Source organism: Argiope bruennichi, chromosome 2 (assembly GCF_947563725.1).
Source record: "Argiope bruennichi chromosome 2, qqArgBrue1.1, whole genome shotgun sequence".
Classification (NCBI taxonomy): domain Eukaryota; kingdom Metazoa; phylum Arthropoda; class Arachnida; order Araneae; family Araneidae; genus Argiope; species Argiope bruennichi.
In genome coordinates, this window is record NC_079152.1 from 45,777,432 (window position 1) to 45,798,295 (window position 20,864).

The 20,864-nt window shown below is 27.4% G+C and overlaps 1 protein-coding gene across 1 annotated transcript in view; it reads left to right on the forward strand.

The window, feature by feature from the left end:
• The window catches only part of LOC129962014 (glutamate receptor ionotropic, kainate 2-like), a 220,625-nt gene that overhangs the window by 147,472 nt on the left and 52,289 nt on the right, over positions 1-20,864 (forward strand). The window contains exons 8-9 of the mRNA XM_056075680.1: positions 7,826-7,930; positions 9,954-10,067. Coding sequence (XP_055931655.1) covers positions 7,826-7,930; positions 9,954-10,067 — 219 coding nt within the window. The remainder of the gene's footprint in view (positions 1-7,825; positions 7,931-9,953; positions 10,068-20,864) is intronic.

Here is a 20,864-nt window from a genome sequence, read left to right on the forward strand (position 1 = left end):
TGACAATAACAACGATAGTATGTATGTCTATGTTTCTCTGTGAGTGTCATCGCTAAGCAGATTAGAATCTTTTAATTACAACTATAAAGTTTAGCACATATATATCTTGGAGTGTATAAATGTGCACCTAGGAGCAATTTTTTATAATTTTAATTATTAAAAAATGTCATTTTTCCGCATTAACTTCCAAAGATATTATTGTACAAAAATGAATGTTACACCTTTTTACAATTTATCAAATTTTCTTTTCAATGATATTAATTGAAATGTTTTGGCAATGTTTTCAAAATATTTTGTTCATTTAATGTACAGCAAAGAATTTTAATGTTAAGCTGAAGTTCAAACCAATTTCTAACCATCAAATATTTAATAGTATGATTTCCTTTCATTATTGAAATCTAAAGACAAAATATTTTATACACGGAAAAAATTATTCCATTCCAAAACAGCATAATACTTTCCTCTTAAATCGTTTCGAAAATAAGGAATTCGTTAGTCAGTACAAATTAGTTTCATCCGCATTACCTGCAATCTTTCTCATACATTAATGTCAAAGAAGTCAGTAGTGGTGGGGGACGGTAAAGACAAATAAAGACGTCTTTGACGATTTACAATGGTAAAAACCAAAATAGGAAAAAGCTGTTTGCTCCTATCTTGAAGACAACCAAAGAGGACGAAATAAGACGTTTATGACCATTTAGAAGTGGATATGATTTGCAGAAAAACACGTCTCCGGTGCTTGGAGGGTTAATATCTGTGTACTTGCAAGACGAAAATAAATGTAAAAGTTCCGTACATATATGTTTTTGATAACATTAAGTTATCACGAAACTTTTCTCCAATATAAACATTCATGTGCACAATGAGCAGAACACTTCAGGACAATTATAATAGCACAGGTTTAATGTCTGGCAGTTGGATGGTGTCATCACCATGACGTTGAAGCAAAATGATATTCGGGAAATTATATATATATTCAATATTTCCAGAGAATCAACTAGTAAATATTTATAATTCATAACTTCTTCTTTATAACTATCCTAATTCTTGATAGTAATGTTTCCATGTTTCAAGCTCATAATTTTATTCAGTTTCTTTTAAATGTGACTAATTAGAAAATTGCATGAAATCAAAAAGCTGAATGGCATGCAAATCGGTTCAATGTGTCATTGTGACAGCTTATCGCTCAATAAACGTTTCAAACTTATATAAAATGTTTCACACTTCACTTTTAGTTAGGTTTTCATTTCTTTCACCGCTTTCAGTGATTAGCGTGAAAAATTTCAATTGTTTCAGCTATTACTTATTTTTTTACTTGCTCGTGTTTTCCATTCATGTGGTGCAGTTAAAGAAGACGATAACACGCACTTCCACAAGCTTTCACGAATATTCTATAAAGTGAATGTTGTTTTATGGTTAAATTTGTAATTAAATTTTGTGATGCTTTCTCATCCATTTGTCAGTATAAATTTTTTCACTGGCCAATCACTCCCTATAGTCAAAATACTAATTTGAAAACATTCTGAAATACAATATTAAAAACAATAAATGATTTGGAAAGTTATATTTGTAAAATAATTAATTATACTGATAACGGAAAATAGTTTTGTAAATATATGTACATTACAATATACTATCTGATTTCGTAATATATTTTTTTAAAATTTTACTAAAACAATTAATGATACCAAATAATTAAAAATGTAATCATATATCAGATTCTTTAACAAATAATTTAAATACAATTCATCAAATATTATCTTATGAACAAAACTAAACATATAATCACGCAATTTTCTTTCCATTTGCAAATGGGCAGTGGTAATCTGGTAGTAAGATCTCCACATCAGAACCGGAGGACCACCGAAGAACCGCAGTGTAAATGAGACCGGTGCAGATTAAATTCATCGAGACCAAGCCGCTAGCGTGGCATGGAGAGGATATACCAACTCAGGTGTCATCCTTGTCATCTGGTCGTGGCTTAAAATTACCAGATCCATCCTAAAATAGCCGTAGTGTTGCTTTAAGACGGGACGTTAATAAAACTAAATCTTTAAAAAATTCAATTTAAATATTCTGAAAATATTATTTTCTATGAAATATATATAGTATGAGGGATGCTAATATATTTTAAATAAAATCTGAATATCGTATTTTTAGAAGATAAATAAAAAATATCGCAATGTTTAATTTATTAAAAAGAGATACGTGAATTTAAACATGTAATCCATACCAACAAGCATTTGTTTATCTTTTAAACATGACGTTCTAACTTTTAAAACGAAGAACGGTATTGATCAGACTATAATATTGGTGAAAAGTTCGTTGTAATAGAACACGTTCATGGCAGTAGGATTACTTAGGTTGGGATATAGAAGATCAAGGAGATTTCTCTCCACAAGTTTGTTGAAAGTTGTCAAATTCTCCCAAAACATGTCATTCCACAAGAAAGATTAATCTATGCTGTGCGTGATGTGCTTACTTTTTGAGAAGAATAGAACTATTTCATTGGCGTTCATTGTTTGATGCAAATTTCAGTGGAACAATGATTCATGTCAAAATAGGGAGCAAGATTTTTCTTTCATAAATTTCCTTCCAAAATCAAATATTTGCTTTCATTTCTTTCTTTTGAAAGAATAAGTGTACGAGAAATAATATTTTGTAACTTAACACCGGTTTCACTCGAAAATTATTTCTTTCACAAAAACAGATACTTGACTTGCTTTGAATGAAGTGTTTACATTATCACAAACAGTTCCTGCCTTTTAAAAATTTTAAAAGAAAAAATACATTCGTTTTTTTTTGCTTCAATGATTTACATAAGTAAACACGAATAGATTAAATGGTGTTACATTTGTTATAGCATTTGAATCGTTTTATTGTTTGAATAAATGAAAGCACACTCAACATTAAAAGCGGAGTTCGTCAAGCATATAAGCATTGGCTTATTATTTGATTTTGGTTTTGCTATATTAAATTCATACATCTTTAAAGCAATAAGTGTTTGTTTATTTTTTGTAAGTTTATTTGCATATGGTATTTCGTTTGCTTTTCTAATTTTGAGAAGCCGTTGTTTATTGTGTCTAGTTTTTAATTACAGGACGAAATTGAACAAACATACTTGAAATAAATAAGCTAAACATATGTTAAGAAATATTGAAATATATTTCACAAGAATTTGTTTTCAATTTAGTTAATTAAATCTTTATAATGAAGTTTCAGTGCATCTCTGAATTCATTTTTATAGGAATTTATTTGCAATTCAATAAAGAAATGTTTGTATTTAAAAATATGTGATTATATATGATGCTTTTAATGGAATTTTAAGGAATTTAATACTTAATTTTAACTATTATAATGAAAACCATGAGCGTTTGGGGAAATATACCTTTGTATTGAATAAAATATACTTTTTGAATAAAGAAGATAAGCAACCGTAAACATTATTTTTTTTTCCTAATTGGGATTTTTTTTTTGATTAAGTAACTAACAATTTATCTAAAAATAAAGCTAGTTGACTTTATAATGACAGTAGTTAGTTTTTGAAAAAAGTATATAATTATTTACAGGTATTGTTCTTCCGTTAGACTTACTGTACCGACAAGATAAACAATTAAGCATAGAGCCATAAGAATGACTGTGTCATTTGTTATGACCCTATGAACATTTTCTGAATTTTGACAAAGACGTATAATACTTGTGATTTTATAATGAGTGTTAATAATGGATGTTTTTATTAGGAATGTTAATCATGGGTGGTTGTATTATGACTTTTAATTTTAGATGAATTTCATAATGAATATACAGGAATATACACGATGATCGGGAAGATCCTTTTAAGCCTTATAAATCCAAAATGGCTTCTCGTATAGCCAAGAAAGTAACGTGCACCTATTGTAAAGTGGATGTGCTAAATTTATTGAATCAGGATACAGCGCCTCTAGCCATGAAATAAAGAATTTTAAAAAGCATTTCAAAAACTTGGCCAAAAATTTCAATTAGAAAAATGTACGTTTTATTATAATAAAAACACAAGGAAAAGTGTTTTAAAGGCATCTGTAAAATTATCGGAGGTAATTGCGATTAAAATTAGGAACTTAAAAAAACGTTCGCCCTAAAATTGGAAAAATGTATAATTAGATACCTACACACCACATGAGTGAATATTTTTAGTGGAATATCTTAAATTTTTATATTTACTTTCTTCGTTACTTGAATTTTAATTCGTCGCTGCTAAACTCGGAAAATTATATGAAAATACTGGAGAATACATATACAATTTTAGGACGAACCTTTCTTCAAATAAGAGAAAACTCATAATTTTAATCACAAATACATACTAATTCTACATATAACACCATGGAATTTGTTCCTGTGTTTTTATTATGATATAGTAAACATTTTTTTTAATTGGGCGTTTCCGCTTCCTTATTTTTTAAAAATTATTTTTAAAACTTTCTTATTTCCCAATAGGTGGCACTGTCACCTATATCAATAAATATAGGGTAATCACTTTATTATGAATACACATTACTTTCCAAGTGATGCGATGCGAGCTTGAAAGTATTTTTACAAATTACTCTGTACATTTATTGAAATGTTGATGAAAATGAACAACAAATTTCTTAACAAAAATCAAATTTCTTATCTTATTAATCAATTTCTAATCAAAATCAATTTCTTATCAAATTCAGGAGATACATAACTGAGCATGCTTTATTCATCATTATGAAATTTTAAAGAAATCCTTGCGGTTATCGGAGAAGACTATAAAATTTTATCTCTACTAAAATCTCCAATGCTATAATATAAATTTCAATTAAAAATATTGGATTAAATGCCATTGACATGGTTTGACAAACGTGAGAGCTTGCAATAATTTTCAACTTGCAATAATAATAACTACGTTGTCAGTAAGTCCGAATGCCTTGGTTTGTAAACGGCATTCTGATCATGCAGGATCAACCATGATTCATACAAACGAAAATAATATTTTTTTCTACCTCTTTTTAACATGACTGATCCTTACTCTAATTCCATTTTCAGACAAACTTTTCAAAAATTATTTCTGTAATATCATATTTCATTTTGTTTCTTTTCCAACCCTAAGTCTTGATGAAACTTATCTTAAAAGTTTTTCAACTTCATGCGCTGAAAAGTATTTGAAAGTATTCTGAATTAAATATATAAATAACACTTTTTATAATAGTATCCATCAAATAAACTCCAGAGCGGGTAGAGTGATTAAAAGAACGTTTTATTCATGTATACAGTACCTGCAAATGATGTTTTCAGTATCTACAAATGACATTTCATTAGCCGATATAGTATACTTGAAAAGAATTATATCTTCAAAAATATTGTTCTCTACGGCCACTGTTAGAACATGAATATCTTTCTGATAATATATAAAGAAATTATTCCATTGAGAATTCAGAATGAGGTTATTGATGTTTTTTCTAATTCAAGTCTTAAGTAATTATAAAATATTGATTATTTTTGGTTTATACACAAAACAATAACTAGGGTTTCAAACTGGAAGGATTTTAAACCGGAGAGATTTGGAGTCATTTGTATTGAGAAATAAATACAAACACAAATGAATATATTGCTAGAAATATTTTAATTCATAAATATAATAAAATATTCATTTCATATTTATTTCTAACCTCTCATATTATATTTCGCTGATATTCAACTTCATTTTAATTATTATCTCTTGAGAATTATTAACTATTCAAACAAGCGCAATTTTTTAAAAAACATAGTTATTCCATACTTAATAGCCTTACATTACACCGAATGAGCACTAATAAATAATTCAAAATCAGGCATTATCACTACAACAACCATCTTTCAAGATACTTAAGAAATCAGACTTTTAGATAATTTTTATTATTAACAAGCCGATCCGCTGATTATGTGACACAGCTGGCTTCTTATATTTATGCCTAGTAAAGTATTTTAATGGTTCCTGTGGGACGTTTATCTTATGTCCCAACTAAATATTTACATAATTGCAAAGATAAGATCTGGAGGGAATATAGATTGAAATTAGTTAAAACAGAAATGAGTTAAGGAAATAATTTTTTCTTTCACAATATGTCTCGATTGTTGCTAAAAATTTAAGTCTGCATATTTTAGTTTTTTTTCGGTTCACTAAAATGCTTGTTGAATATTTATTGTGGTCATCCTAAACATATTTAAGCATATTCACTTCTTTTAGAAGCGTATAAGAGATAGATATATTTATATGAAATTATGAATTTGTTTGTGTATTTCATTATAACTGATTGAAAATTTTTAGTAGAAATTTGGTGCAGGGAATATAAATAATAATTAAATATTATTAAAATTTCAAATTTTTTGAGAAACATTTTATTAATAAAGATGTTTTTTCTACAATACTATATAGATCTAATGCAACGTTTTTTCGATATATCTCTTACCCTCTTATGCTACTTAGATTAAGTTAAGTTCACCTAATTGTAATTAATTGATTGTAATATCACAAATAAAAATCTTAGAACACTTTAAATTTTTATTTACTATTAAATTATTTTATAGTAAATAAAAATACAGCATATAAAATATTCATTTTAAACTTTTTATGATGTGTTTATGGAAAAAAAAATTTAAAAAACGATTTTTCCCCCTTAAAACTTTAATTATGGAATAAAATTAATTAGTGAATATAATATGTGAATGAAATATATGATTTGTTCATATATTGCTTATTGAAAAAAATTCAACATTCAAAACTACATTTGTCAAGAAATGTTTTAAAAACTTGAATAAAATAGAAAACATTTTCATGCATTCTTTAATTATTGTGAAAAGAGGATATTTACATGCGGGAATTTCTAATTTTGAGCTAATGATCGCAAAATAATTTCAATTTGTTAGAGGTAGTCATGATTCCCAGATTATAAAAATAATTTTGATTAATATTGTAATTGTAAGTCATTTGATATTCATGATTTTTTTGCTCTTTATATTGCAAGTGTTTTAACTGATGATTAATGGAGATTAAACTATTGATTATTTGACATAGTTGCAAAACAGATCTAAAGAAAGCATGCATTTAGAAGAATATTCAACGTTTTAGTTATTTGGATTGATATGGAACTTCGAACCACCATTGGACGGCGATTATTTAAAAGAAATTGAAAAGCATGTGGCAAAATTTTAACAAATTGGCTACATTTGTAGTGTTTCAAAAACTTATTTCATAAATTAAACAAAAGAAATTCAGATTTAAAAATTAAAACAGATGGGCGTTTGTTTCAGATTTCACTACTAATGAATCTCCGTGGGCGTTATCGCTACTTATTTTGGTTTCTTTTTGTGTTTTTAATTTTAACCCAAAATATTTCATTTCATTATCTATAAATATTTTTCAGTGCGTGGTAGGTATTACTTTGTTGGCGCCTTCACCACTTTTTCGGTATCAATTTTTTTCATTATTTAATATTTAAAATTCCTTAATTTTGAAATTTGGTACCTAATTACTTTTTGAATAATATGAGGAACATTTTTCACTCTCCTTCATTTATTAAACATCTGGCAGAATACTACATGGTTTTGGGTTTGTTTTCTTTCTTTCTTCTTCTGTTTTAGAACAAATTTGTCAAAATTTTCAATGGCACTATTTTTACACACATAGATTCAATTGTCGCGTGAAATTATTTAATATTTTAAGAAACCCTAAAATATGCATAATGTAATGCGCAACATATGTATAATTTTTTTTAAAATTTGATTTAAATCTAAGAATATTATTAAAATCAATTTCGTTGCTTTATTTTTGTTTTTTTCTTAACAGATGACTTATGAAGGAATGTCTGGCTTCATAAAATTCGATTCTAAAGGTTTCAGATCAAGTTTCACTTTAGATGTGCTGGAATTAAAACGCAACGGACTTTCTAAGGTAATCTCCTTTTATTTAATGTAAAACACACCTCAGTGACTCTAAAATTTCATTTCTATTATTTGTCTTTTAATATGGAAAAAAGAAATAATGTTAAAATAAATGGAATATGAAAAAGTATACTCTTCATAAATATTCTACGTGTGCTTTAAACATGACAAAATTTATACAGCAAGTATTTCGAATATTATGTATTACTTGATATCAAAATAATTCGGATAAATATTAGTTTCCAATTATTGAATTTGGTGTAATGCTCATGATCACAGCTAGAATAATAGAGCAGGCGATTTGCAGGTTATTATTTATTGTGATAAAAATGCTTTAATTCCCATCATTTTATTTAAAACAAATAGATAAAATATTCTTTAGTTTCATATCATATTGAAGAAATATTGATTATGCCTAATTTAAATCCGGAAATATCCTATTAAAACAATGATTCTAATAGAGAAAAAGAAATGTTCTTTGTTATTTTTTCATCTCTTTGTAAGATAAGATCCATGTCCTTTTTGACGTTTTCGATATTTTAGACTTCCTCCTAAAAATAAATGTGAATAGTGTTGAGCAAAATTCTTATCAGTTTTGCTTTGAAAACAGAATAGAATTTTACAGGGGAAAATATTAGACATCAGGAATGTTTATAATAGAACTTTTAGATAAGAAATTTAGTTTTTGCCAAAAACTATCTATAATTTCGTCAACTGATACTTTAAACTGAAGTTGCTTTGATATACAAAATACTTTGGCAAAAGATGTTATATCAATGTTTCTTCTTCGCAATTGGAGAAAATATTTAAAGTAATTGATTTATTTTTAATCAAATATTTCAATAATGTGCTTCAAGTTACTGTAAATCAGAATTTAATCTTACGAATATCAGCTATATATTAAATACGTTTGAATTGCACAGTATTTATGTGGAACCTTGAAAATCTTTTTACTATAACAGAATAGAAATTAGCAGATTAAAATGATATGATCCAATTGTTTTATATGAGGAATTTGATAGTTTAAGAGTTTAAAAGCTCTTAAACCATTAAATTTTTTACATAAAAAAGCACTTTGATAGTTACGAAAATAATTTTAGAAGCCCTATTTTAGAACATTCAGTATTTGTATCAATTCTTATCTAAAATATATTTAAATGTGCGATATGTAAATTATTTTATGAATATATAACTGTCCTAAATTATAAGTAAAATCTATTGTCATTGAAACCTTCAACAGTAGAAAAATCGTTCTTCAGTTTGAGACACAACTATCACATATTAATGCCGAAATTAAAAAAAAATAATAATAACTGTCCCTGATCTACTTCATCAGAAGTAATATTAATACCTTCAAAATGCTTATACAAACATAACTTATTCAGATTCCTTTTAAGAATTATAATTAATGAGTATTTGTTGTATTAACAAAATTTCATACGATAATTTACCAATAATTAGTTTAATTTGTTTAAAATATAAATAACAGATTGTGAAATCGTTATTACTGAAATATTAGAAGTCTCGAGAAATACATTGTTATCTTGATTAAATTCATGAAAGGAAGGAAATATTTTGTTACTATTTTTAGCATCGTATGTGTTTGATATTTGTATGTGTTCTAAAATCTATCATGAGATGAGAAAAATATAAATATTATTATTAATTAGTTAGAAACTGAAATAATATAAATAAGTATTTACAAACGTCGTTTTTAAATATTTATGTCACCTTAAGTATTTATAACAGTGATTTTCTTAAAAATAATTTTGATGTATATTTGACACCCAATTATTAAGAATCATATAAATTTACGTATTGCTGGCCATACGCAAATCAAGTAGAATGTATTTAAAACATACATTTTGGAAAATTATGTTTGAATTAAAATTTTATTCAATTCAGAATTCAAGGATTACTTCAGAAATACGATGTTTGGGGAAATATTTCAGAATCATGTAAAACTCCGTGAAGTGAGCGTGAAAAATAATCTTATATGAAAACCTGTATATGTGTATTTCTTCTCATTTTAGGTCGGAATCTGGAATTCTGTGAATGGGTTGCATTTTACTTGGAATTATTCCGTAGCCTACGCCGAAGTAATACAGTCGCTCAAGAACAGGACGTTGAAAGTAACAACCATACTAGTAAGTACACATTTTATAATTTTCAGCCATTTTTAGAATGTTATACTAAATTTTAGAAAGCACTATTCACTCGAATTCTGAACTCATCATTGTTACCCATCCGCCGTTACGTAATCCTATTACTTGAACAAATGAAGAAAATCATTATTATTATTATCAGGTAAAGCCTCACAGTGACAAGGACTGAGTGATTACAACGTTCTTAATGCTTATTTCTAAGCTTGTGTGTGGTTATTATTATTGTCAGGTAAGGCTTCATTGCGACAGGGAATGAGTGATTGCAACGTTCTTAATGCTTGTTTCTCAGATTGTGTGTGGTGTAATGTGCATTGCGAAGAATCTGTCGTAACACGCGATCAGATATCGATGATTAATGGCTAACTCTAACAGGAGAATTACTGTATCTTTCTAAACTTCCCGCTAAATTCCTCTTTTACGTGGTTATCCGTTTTACCTAATTCGTTATTGGAGGTAGAGTGTTCTAATCCTTTCATGGATTAGAAAAATGTTAATTGCTTGTATAATTAAGGAAATGATGATGAATGGGAAACACAGACGTGAGCTGTCATATGTAACTCGTAACCATGCAATTTGTTTTAGTAAATCTATGATAAATTGTTTTATTGATTTTGTTCGGAAAAAAGATCCCAGTTCAACTTATAATGAAGTGTATCGTCTATAAACAATAGCAATTATTCTGTTTCCACTTGTATTTCTTTTAAACTGAAAGAATTATAAAGCTTTAGCTGGAAATAAATTCAAAAATAAATTATATCAATTAATAAGGAAAACCAAACAAAATTTATTTTTTTCCAAAAATCAAGAATATGTAGCAATTTTGAAAAAAAAATGTATAAGTTGCAGTAACGCTGATATGTACTGTTAAAATATCTTGAAAGACTTTTGCGTTCCATTGAAAATAAGCACATAATTTAAATTAAATATATAAATAAAACTTGAAGTAGCTGAATAGTTAAATTTGAAGGGAAAAATCTTCGAGTATCGAGATAGTAACATTAATTCGAATATTCTAATATAATTTAGCATTTTTATGGATGTTTAAAATTTATTTTTAGACTCTTATTTTCCGATTTGTTTAAATAATAATAAAGTCTATATCAGGCTTCGCCAAGGTCCCTGAATAATTACTTAACGTTAATCTCAAAGTTTAAAGAATGGGTAGAAAACATAGCAAGTACACTTAAAAGAGCCATTTATCAGTCAATCATCAAAAACGGTAATTCAGCGACTATGAGAAAAATGGCTTTAAAATGCCTTTCAAAATTTAATAGTAACAGTTTATATAACTTTTGTTACCAAATAAAAAAATAGTGTTGCCCTAAAAATTTACTATTTCAAAAAGTGAATGATAAACTTATTTCTGACTATATAAATACTCCCAATTTCAGATAATAAATTTTTAAAGGTATTTCGATTAAGTTATTTCAATTGTCAAAATAAAATAGCATTTCAAATCGATATAAAAGTTTCGTTTCAATCTCCTGATTAAATTTATTACTTATTCATTAAAAGTGTGAATAAAATTTAAAGAATCCATATTTCCATATATCTTACTTTCCATATACTCTTAAAGCTATTTTTTCGATTTTACACTTACATTATAATCAAATAATGTAAGATTTGAGAAAAGAAAGTCTTTCCTGGATGTTATTTCATCAAAAGAAAGCATTTTATTTGAAAATTATTCTTTCACAAAAATGCTTTCTTTTCAGATGCCTCAAGTAAATTTTCCTTTGAAAAATCTGCTTTCACAAAATGTTTTTTTAAAATTTTATTCATAAGTTTCTACCCGTTTAAATAACAATATGAGAGAAAAATCTATTGCGAATTCAAAGAAAATAAATTGAATACAAATGGGAACTCATTTTAATATTATATTTGAAAGGGAAAAAAAATATTCTTAGAATTGCAACCTATTTCGTATGCCATTAAATTATTATCTTTTAGATGTCTACAATTACCTTAATAAGCCTTTCTTCATTTTAAAGGGAATTTTTCTTCCAGCAATGCATATAAAAGCATTTTCCTTACATTGAAAATTTAAATATTAAATATTTGAGGCAACAGAAGACTTATTTAGCCAATCATTTTTATCTCGAACATTCAAACATGGCTTAATTTTCTGATTTAAAATTAAGGAGAAATTTTAATATTTAATTCGTTTTATTGCAGGAGTTTAGAAATTTTGAATAATGGAATAATAATTTTCATGATGAATTTATCCTGAATTTTCACTTCGATTAAACCCTTATATATCTTAATGAATCTATTTACTAAGTTAGGTTAGTTATTTTGCAACATTTGCTTTTATTTTAATTTTTTATGACATAGATTGTTTTCTCTTTTTTTCCCTAAGCCTTACTCGCGCGCTTTTTTCATTAGCTTTATTTAAATAAGGAAGGAAAAAAAAAACAATTCTGACCAAAGATAAATGCAATATAAGAAAGATAAAGCAGTTAATTCTTGGTTACTTAAAATATTACTCAATGAAACTATTCATTAAATTATTTTGGATATAAGATACGATTTCAATATATCTTCCATATTAAAATTTAATAACATTTCAATCGCAAATAAAAAATATTAACAATATATTCTTTTAATAACTAATGTTAAACATTTCCTAAATAATTATTATTAACTGTTTGCAGTTATTTGATAATGGTTTTGGATCATAGACGTCGGCTAATAGTCCACAGTTTGAAAAAACCTTTTCAGATGATAAAGATATACGAAAATTATAGGATTATTATAAAATAATTTCCATGATATATGATCCCTATCGATCTATCAGGTCAATAGATGAGGAAGGAAATTTGAGAGATTGTAATTTTTAGGCATGCACTTGAGATTGTAAGGATTCAAGACAGTGGAGATTACTTTCGAACCTCTGTGAAAAAAAAATTGCGATTTTTGACTGGCATTACACCATTCTTTTTAAATTTTCATTGGTAATACTTCAACTTTCAAATCTTTCAGCGCATTTAGAAACCATAAATGGTTAAAACGGTACACGTATGATATAAATTTGCTATGTAAAACATCTTTATAGGAGTTCATTGTATAGGATCAATGAAAACACGCAGAGGTGGGGAGGTTCTGTGAGATGCAATGAGATATTTTGCTTAATTCACAAATAGAGACTGTAGAAGCACAATCACAGAATATCACGTTCAAAACGAATCTTGCGAGAAAACCTTTAATAAGCATTGTAGAAAATTTGCTTTTTCAATCAAATATGCGAACATATCAAAAAGAAAGTAACAGAGTAAATTGATAAAGAATTTTTATCTGAATGAAAAAAGTGCTGCTGATACCATGCGAACCATTAACCATTTATCGACGAAATCGTAGCATAAGACAAAACCCATGTTCAATAAAAATTATACTTAATTTAGGAGAAAAGACTTTGCAAAATCTAGATACCCATATGATAGAGCTCTTTCTGGAAAACTATCTGCTTCTACTGAAGTTATTGCGGAAGTGCATAAAACGATTACGTCTGTCATTTACAAATTGCAAAAAGTGTTGTCTGCAGTTACGATTTAGCGAAAACCACAATCCTCAAACTTCCGGGATGTTTACTGCGGATAATTTCTTGTCGATTCTAGTATGTCCAGTTATCAAAATTATGAGCGAGTAAAAGCAAATATGCAAATAGACTTTGCAAATATTTTCCTGATCAAAAATGTTGAATATAGTGGTGCGGATATTATGGATGGATTAAGTGTTGTACTTCTTTTCAAATGAGAACATAAATTTCAAGAACAGTGGAAGCTAAGAAGAGGACTGTAGAGTTTCTGATGATGTGGCACCAACACCTTTACACGATGGAAAAGTAGCTACTTGGTGTTGCATTTATTGCAATCTCTTACGTTTTTCATCTATATTTCCGATGTCATTTGTAGAGGCATGAAAAAGCATTCCATTAAAATACTCTGTGTACATAAAAATTGCAGTGTTATGCAATCACATAATTGCTGCAAGGTAATATCGTTACTGATATTATAAGGATGTAAGGTGATGTTACATGTGTTTGAGAAGTGCTGCAGCAACAAAAGTCTTCCATGCCTTTTTAATTTTGTGGCACTGCTATTCGCCCTAACTTATTCTGATGGATTACATTGCTTGAGTAATCTGAAATCTAAGATGCACTCATTTAATCCATGAGATTTGTCGTAATTGAATACCATATTATCATATATTTATCATACATTTGGCGCAGCGTGGCCATATTTGGTTTCTGTGCCATTAAAATCCAACTCCGATTGTCGCGATTAAACGATGCCATAAAACATGAAGCTATACAGATTCTTCCAGTTATGCTCGTCAATGTTGGTAACAATTTCCTGTATATAGTGTATAATCTTCTGTGATGGGAAATACATTAAAGATTTGCCATTCCAATAAAATTTTCTTTGTCATGTTCTCTTGCGATGCCATTAATTCTTTACAATACAATTTTCGTAAATATTTTTATCATGCGTGTATTTATCAACATCAATAGTTGTTTCCAATGCTCTAATTAGTTAGCGAAGTGAAAAAAATTGGAGGTGCCCTTCGAAACTATTATTTTTTTCTGTAATCATAATCATGAAGTATGTATTGTTTTAAATTATGACAATCTAGAGCACAGGCTTTCAAATAACAATTCCTTTCAATTGATTAGGAACCTCAAGAAATGAACTCTAGAGAATTCATATCTTGAGGAAGTTGTTTCATGACCAATCTCGTTTCACAATTACTATGTTTTAGTTAAAAATATAAACTCTAACTCGATTACAAATGTGTTTCTGCTAATACGGTTTCTGTTTAACATTCAACTAACATAATCCATAATAAAAATTGATTTACATGGAATAGTTTTCTACAATTAAGGGGCTAAGTTAAAACTATGTCGCTTTCTTTTTATGGCAAATAAAGTAATTTATATGTGCTTGAAAATGGATAAATAATTTTTATTGCATTGTATTTATTATTTTTCATATTGCAGTGTGTTCTCTAATCAATTTAAATAAAGATTTTTTTGTACTAATATATGAAGAGCAAACCATTATTTATGAAATTTTAATGAGTTCCAAAAATGTAATTTAACTAAATTATTACAAAATTTATCCAGGCATTAAGTGTCTACATTGAATCATAGATATAATGTGTCTTTATTAATTTATTTTAGAATATTCCATTCCCTTTGTTATATCCAAAGAGGTATTTTTTCTGATGCGCCGAAAATAATTTAATGAACAGATCTTTTAGTTTTAAACTTTTAGCCTCTACCGTTGAGAAATAGTTATACGCCATTTCGATGCAAAGTTTAGACGACTGTGTTCTAGTGTCTATGTCCTAATCAAACTGTTTTTATCTTCACAATATTTTTTAACGCAGTTTTCGTAAGTTGTATTTATTTTGTATAAATTTTCGTGCGAAACCATTTTATACTTACAAAATAAAATGTAATCTGACTTACCGTATTATAGTTATTATCAGCATTTTTGCTATTTAATCTCAGCATGCAATTGTTCATGAATTCCTAAATTAAACGCAAAATCTTTTATACTTTTTATAGCTGAATTTGTTCAAGTGTCAGATCCTTTATCTTAACACATTGTTAAAATTTTCAATTGTCATTTCTGTAATAATATTATATAAAAGCAGAAATTATTTCGAAAATGCATAATAGAATTTTATTTTGCAAAATGTTAAGAAATCGATTAATTTTTTTTTCTATCGATAATCTCATCCCTTAACTGTCATCTAATGTAAAACCGAAAGAAGTATTTATATTAATGAGTACAGATAAAATTGTAATTAAATTTAATTATAAAATGTTACACATAAAAATATGATAAATAATTCTCTAAGAATGAATAAAACCTATATGAATGCAAAATATATCGAATTCAATATAAAGCCTTTCGCTCTATGGTTTCCCTTATCTCTACTTTATCTCAATGATTTCCCTTATCTCCATTCCGTATCTCGCGGAGCAGTTCTTTCGGTAAGAAAGATTTATAGTTTAATCTTTGTTCTATCTTGCTTAGTCTTGAAAGTCACTGAAGCTGAGCATGATGTCTATTTTCGCAATCTGTTAGATCGTGATAAAGTGAAACTAAACAAGATTGTAGATTGGAAGTGAGATTGAAGGAAGAAAACAATCGAATATCTATGGCAGCAATCGATTACCTTTTTCACTTTCGGGGAAAGCTGGCTTGTGTTTAGTTGTAATTTTCCGTCTATTTCTATCGATTTCCTTCTGAACAATTTCCACTTTACTTCTTACCAGTTCTTAACAGCATAGACATAGCACAAGAATTCACTCGAAAGAAATGGAAGTAATCTTAGACTTCGATGAGAAATGAATAAAGAATAATCACGCTTGGGCCGTCAAAAATTTTAGCATTATGCTTGGTTCAGCTTTTTTTCCCTTGATATTTAAGAACAATACTTTTTACAATATCCATAGAAAGACAGATTTGAAATCAGTAGTAATTGAGGGAAATATGGAATAGTTAGAAAAAATAAAAAACTTTATATTAAATCAAATCGCATCGATCCAAACATACTCTAAAAAGTCCTTCGATAATTTTTTGATTATTATTTATTTATTAACAGATGAAAGATTTTGGCAACAAGATGATACATCTATTATAAAGACTTCCATAATTTACTTATGCAACATACTTATATAAGAGACCAAGATAATGAACTAATCGAAAATAGAATAGGAAATATTTAACAGAAATTAGATGAATATTTGAACTAAATCCTTATGCGTTAACAGAATAAAAATATATTTAACATTTTGCATTTTTTTAAATGAATGATTTAGGCAAATCACTAAGATTTTGGCGACAAGATGGGTCATCCGTTATAATGACATTTGTAATTTAAGTATGCAAAATTATGTTTGAAAGCTGCAGTCGTTAGTTGTTATAGGAGACACAAGATGAACTAATCGAAAAAAAAAACGGATAGGAAATCCTGCATAGAAATTGTATTAATATTTGGACTAAATTCCTAAGCGTTAATAAAATAAGAGTACATTTCACATTTTTCACTTTCTGAAATGAATGATTTAGGAAAATCTTTCTATTCATTTTCATGGCTTAATTATATAATATTAAATTCAAGACTAAACAAGACATTTGAGATAAAAATTATAATTTTTTACAGAATAAAAATTTGATACGTTCCAATAAGGAAAACGTATTGTGTAAATTTGCTTCAATAAAGAAATATTTGATTTTTTGACAAAAATGGAAAATAAGCAAAAGTTTGCCCTATGGAGAATCAACATAAACGAAATTTGTTTTATTATTAGCAATGTTAGAGATTAATTAAACATTAAATATTCAAATAATTTCACAAACTTATTTCATTTTACTTACTCTTTAACTACGCATATCTTAAACACATCAATCAGAATATCACATGTTATGCATGTTCTTTTTAATTTTTAAAAATATTTTTTTTATTAATTCAATAGTCCATGTAATTATTCTTAACTCTATATTATTATATTTATATACAACTAAATACAAATGTTCTGGATACAATTTTAATGAAAATAAACATTCTTCACTTCCATTTAAAATAAATCAATACATTTTATATTTAAAAAAATGTATATTTTTCCTATTTGCAAGAGAAGAAAGATAACTACAAAAATGGGAAAAAAGCGATATCACTTAAAAACAAAATATTTTCTTTACTTGCATATTATTGAAAAATTTATTTTTTAGTATTTGAGAATATTGAGTTCGTAACGCTTTAAACATGCTATCATATGAAATACGTTATCATGTTTAAAGCTTCCCCCCTTCCTGGAGGCACCTCGTAATGAGGATGAGATGCTTCCCTCACGGTAGTTGGATCTCGCCACCCTGGAAAGTACACAAATAGGTGGGGGATAAGACTCCTCCCATCGATGACGGAAGGCACTTCCTTCAGGAAGTGGGTTGTACCGTGGCCGGTGATGACCCTTAGGACTCAACCACAGTTCCCGCCAGTGTTGCTGTTGCAGCGGTACGGTCATTCAGCCGTATGATTTAAATCCGTGTGCCTTCGTGGCGGATCGGAGAGTCAGTTGGTGACTTACCATGTTTAAAGCATCATATAGAATTCTTTACATTTCCTGTGTTGAAAGGCACAAGCAATATTTCCTCATGAATAAAATATACATGTATAATGAAATATGTAATTTGAAACCGTTAATTAGGAATTCATTAAAAAAAATACTTCGTATTTTTTATTGAAATAAACATATTACAATATATTTATTCATTATCATATACGAATTCAACTTATTTATACATTTAAACATATAATTTAAGCATTAGTGCAGATTACTCCAAATATGTTACTAATACGAAACATCCCTTATTTGCTCTTCAATGGAGAATTGAACTACTCTGTTTGCTCTTCCAAACGCCTGCAGCGGAACTGCAGACATGAAAATGTATGTTCAGATAATCTATAATACATATAGGGCTTAAAGGTATATTAAATTGTCTGAGCGCTTCAGTTCCAAATACTGTAATCAGTGAATTTTCAGTGCAAATATAATAACTCTCAGATTATCAAACAGCGGTCTATGATTAATCATGGATTATGAAAGTTAATACAGTATAGAACAGTCCTGATTGATTTGTCAGCACCGTTGTGGCGCTTTCGCCCAATCTATATCTTGAAGTTTTAAAACGACATTATATGAGTGACATATTCAGTATTTAACAATAAAAAAATTTACATCGAATATTTAAATGGTTTCCATTTTAGAAAATATTTTATAAAACATTACTTTTAAACTTAATTCCAGTTAAAGAATGAAATTACCCAAACAATATTGACTTGCTTATCCCTTTATGATAAATTTAGTTTCCCCTAAAATTCAGTGTATCAGAAGAATTTAGAGGATATTAACAAATAGTTATTTAATATTTATTAAGTAGCTTTAGGTTCGTTGAAATGCCTTCATCCTTTTTACATTCATCGTGTTATGAAAATTTCATTTATTTAATCTGTCGCATAAATATTCCAGAATTAAAAAAAAGAATATAAATAAGTTTTTTTTTCAGTTTAAAAAGGTTTATTTAAAAAAAAATAAGATTTATAAATTTACTTCAGTAAAATTCTAATAACTGTTTTACTTTCAATGTATCAATATTTTAGCTTTCAAAGAATTTTTCTGAATTCCTCTTACTTTCTTGAATCTTAGTAATTTTATATGTTTAAATCTCTTTTCTGCGCATTTAAAATACTGTGAAACTTTACTGCACATATTAGAGAAAACATTATTGTACATTGCCACATTCTGGTAAATCAAAGAAAAGAATTACTTTTAATGAAGCGTTATATTATACTTTAGTCACATATTAATTACAATTAATTTAGGCTAAATTAATTTTAATTTCAATTATGCTTAAATAGTTAATTTAATTTCACAAAATTTATGTATTTTATTCATATAAAACCTTTGCATGCATTATTGAGCTACTGAAAATAGGGGGAAAAATAGGATGTTTCGAATACCTGATTGGAGAAAATTTTATAAACCGTGGGGAGAAGTTGTTTTCTTTCTTTCTATGCTACTTTAAATATAAAATATCAAAACAGTAAGTGCAGAAAAGTCTAAAGAACCTAGGATTTTAAAATAATTTCATCTGATAATGCATGAATATTTTAATGAAAATTTTTCCTAAATTATCATATTTACGCTTAGTTGGAGATCTATTTATAGGAAATGAAAAGTCTCAAAATCACAACGAGATTAATTATTCTTAAAACTCTAAGCAGTTCTCTTTCATAATAAAAATTAATAGAAGGTGTTTTTAAAGTAAATTTATTTTTTTCTTTCCAAAATAATTATTTTTTTGTCTAAACTACTTTCTGCAAATATAAGCTTTGATACGAACAAAATTGCAAGCACAATGCATGTGTCATTGAATAAACTAATTGTTAATGGGTTTGGAAAAAAAAAAAAAATGTATGTTATTTTTTCTTTAAATCATTTTTCAGACTGAGACATTTTTTCCTTTTATTATTTAAAAAATAGCTAAATTTGTAATAAAGATACTTTTAATAGAATAACATATCTTGGTATCCGTTTCAGATTTTGAATTCAGTCAGATAGATAAAAGACAGTTTTGAGTAAAATCCAGTTTTTGAAAAATTTACCTTTACCTGAAAATTCAAATTCGAATGATTTTTTTTTTAAATTTAGCACGCACTTATAAAAATCTCCTGAAAATCAATATTAAAATAAAATGATGCACATAATAATTCATTTCGTAACTTCAAATGTTAATTATGTAAAATTTAACAAAAAAATGAAAAAATGGACTAAGCAGTTTCAGTTTTCTTAATATTTTAAAGATGTTTTAGAATAAAAAAATATAAATTTTTCAGTTGAATTCAATTAAAAAAAAACACCAAAATAGTTCATACAACTGATAGTCATGTGCATGATTCTCAATGAAATTTAATGAATTTTCTGAAGATACAATCTTTTACTGATTCTTTATTTTTGTGATATAATTTTAGCGTTATTATTATTAATATCAGCAAAATCAGACGACTTTCTTTGTTCTTAAACAGTGACCCAAATTAAAGACGAGTAGATAGTACAAATATTAACAACTGAAATAGGATCAAATGATAGAAGTTGTATAGCAGCCCTCTTACGAAACTATGCAATATTCTAAGCTTTAAAGCAAGAGCAGTGTCATTTTTATTACTACACGCCACTTTCAGAGGTCTCCTTATTTTACACCTTTA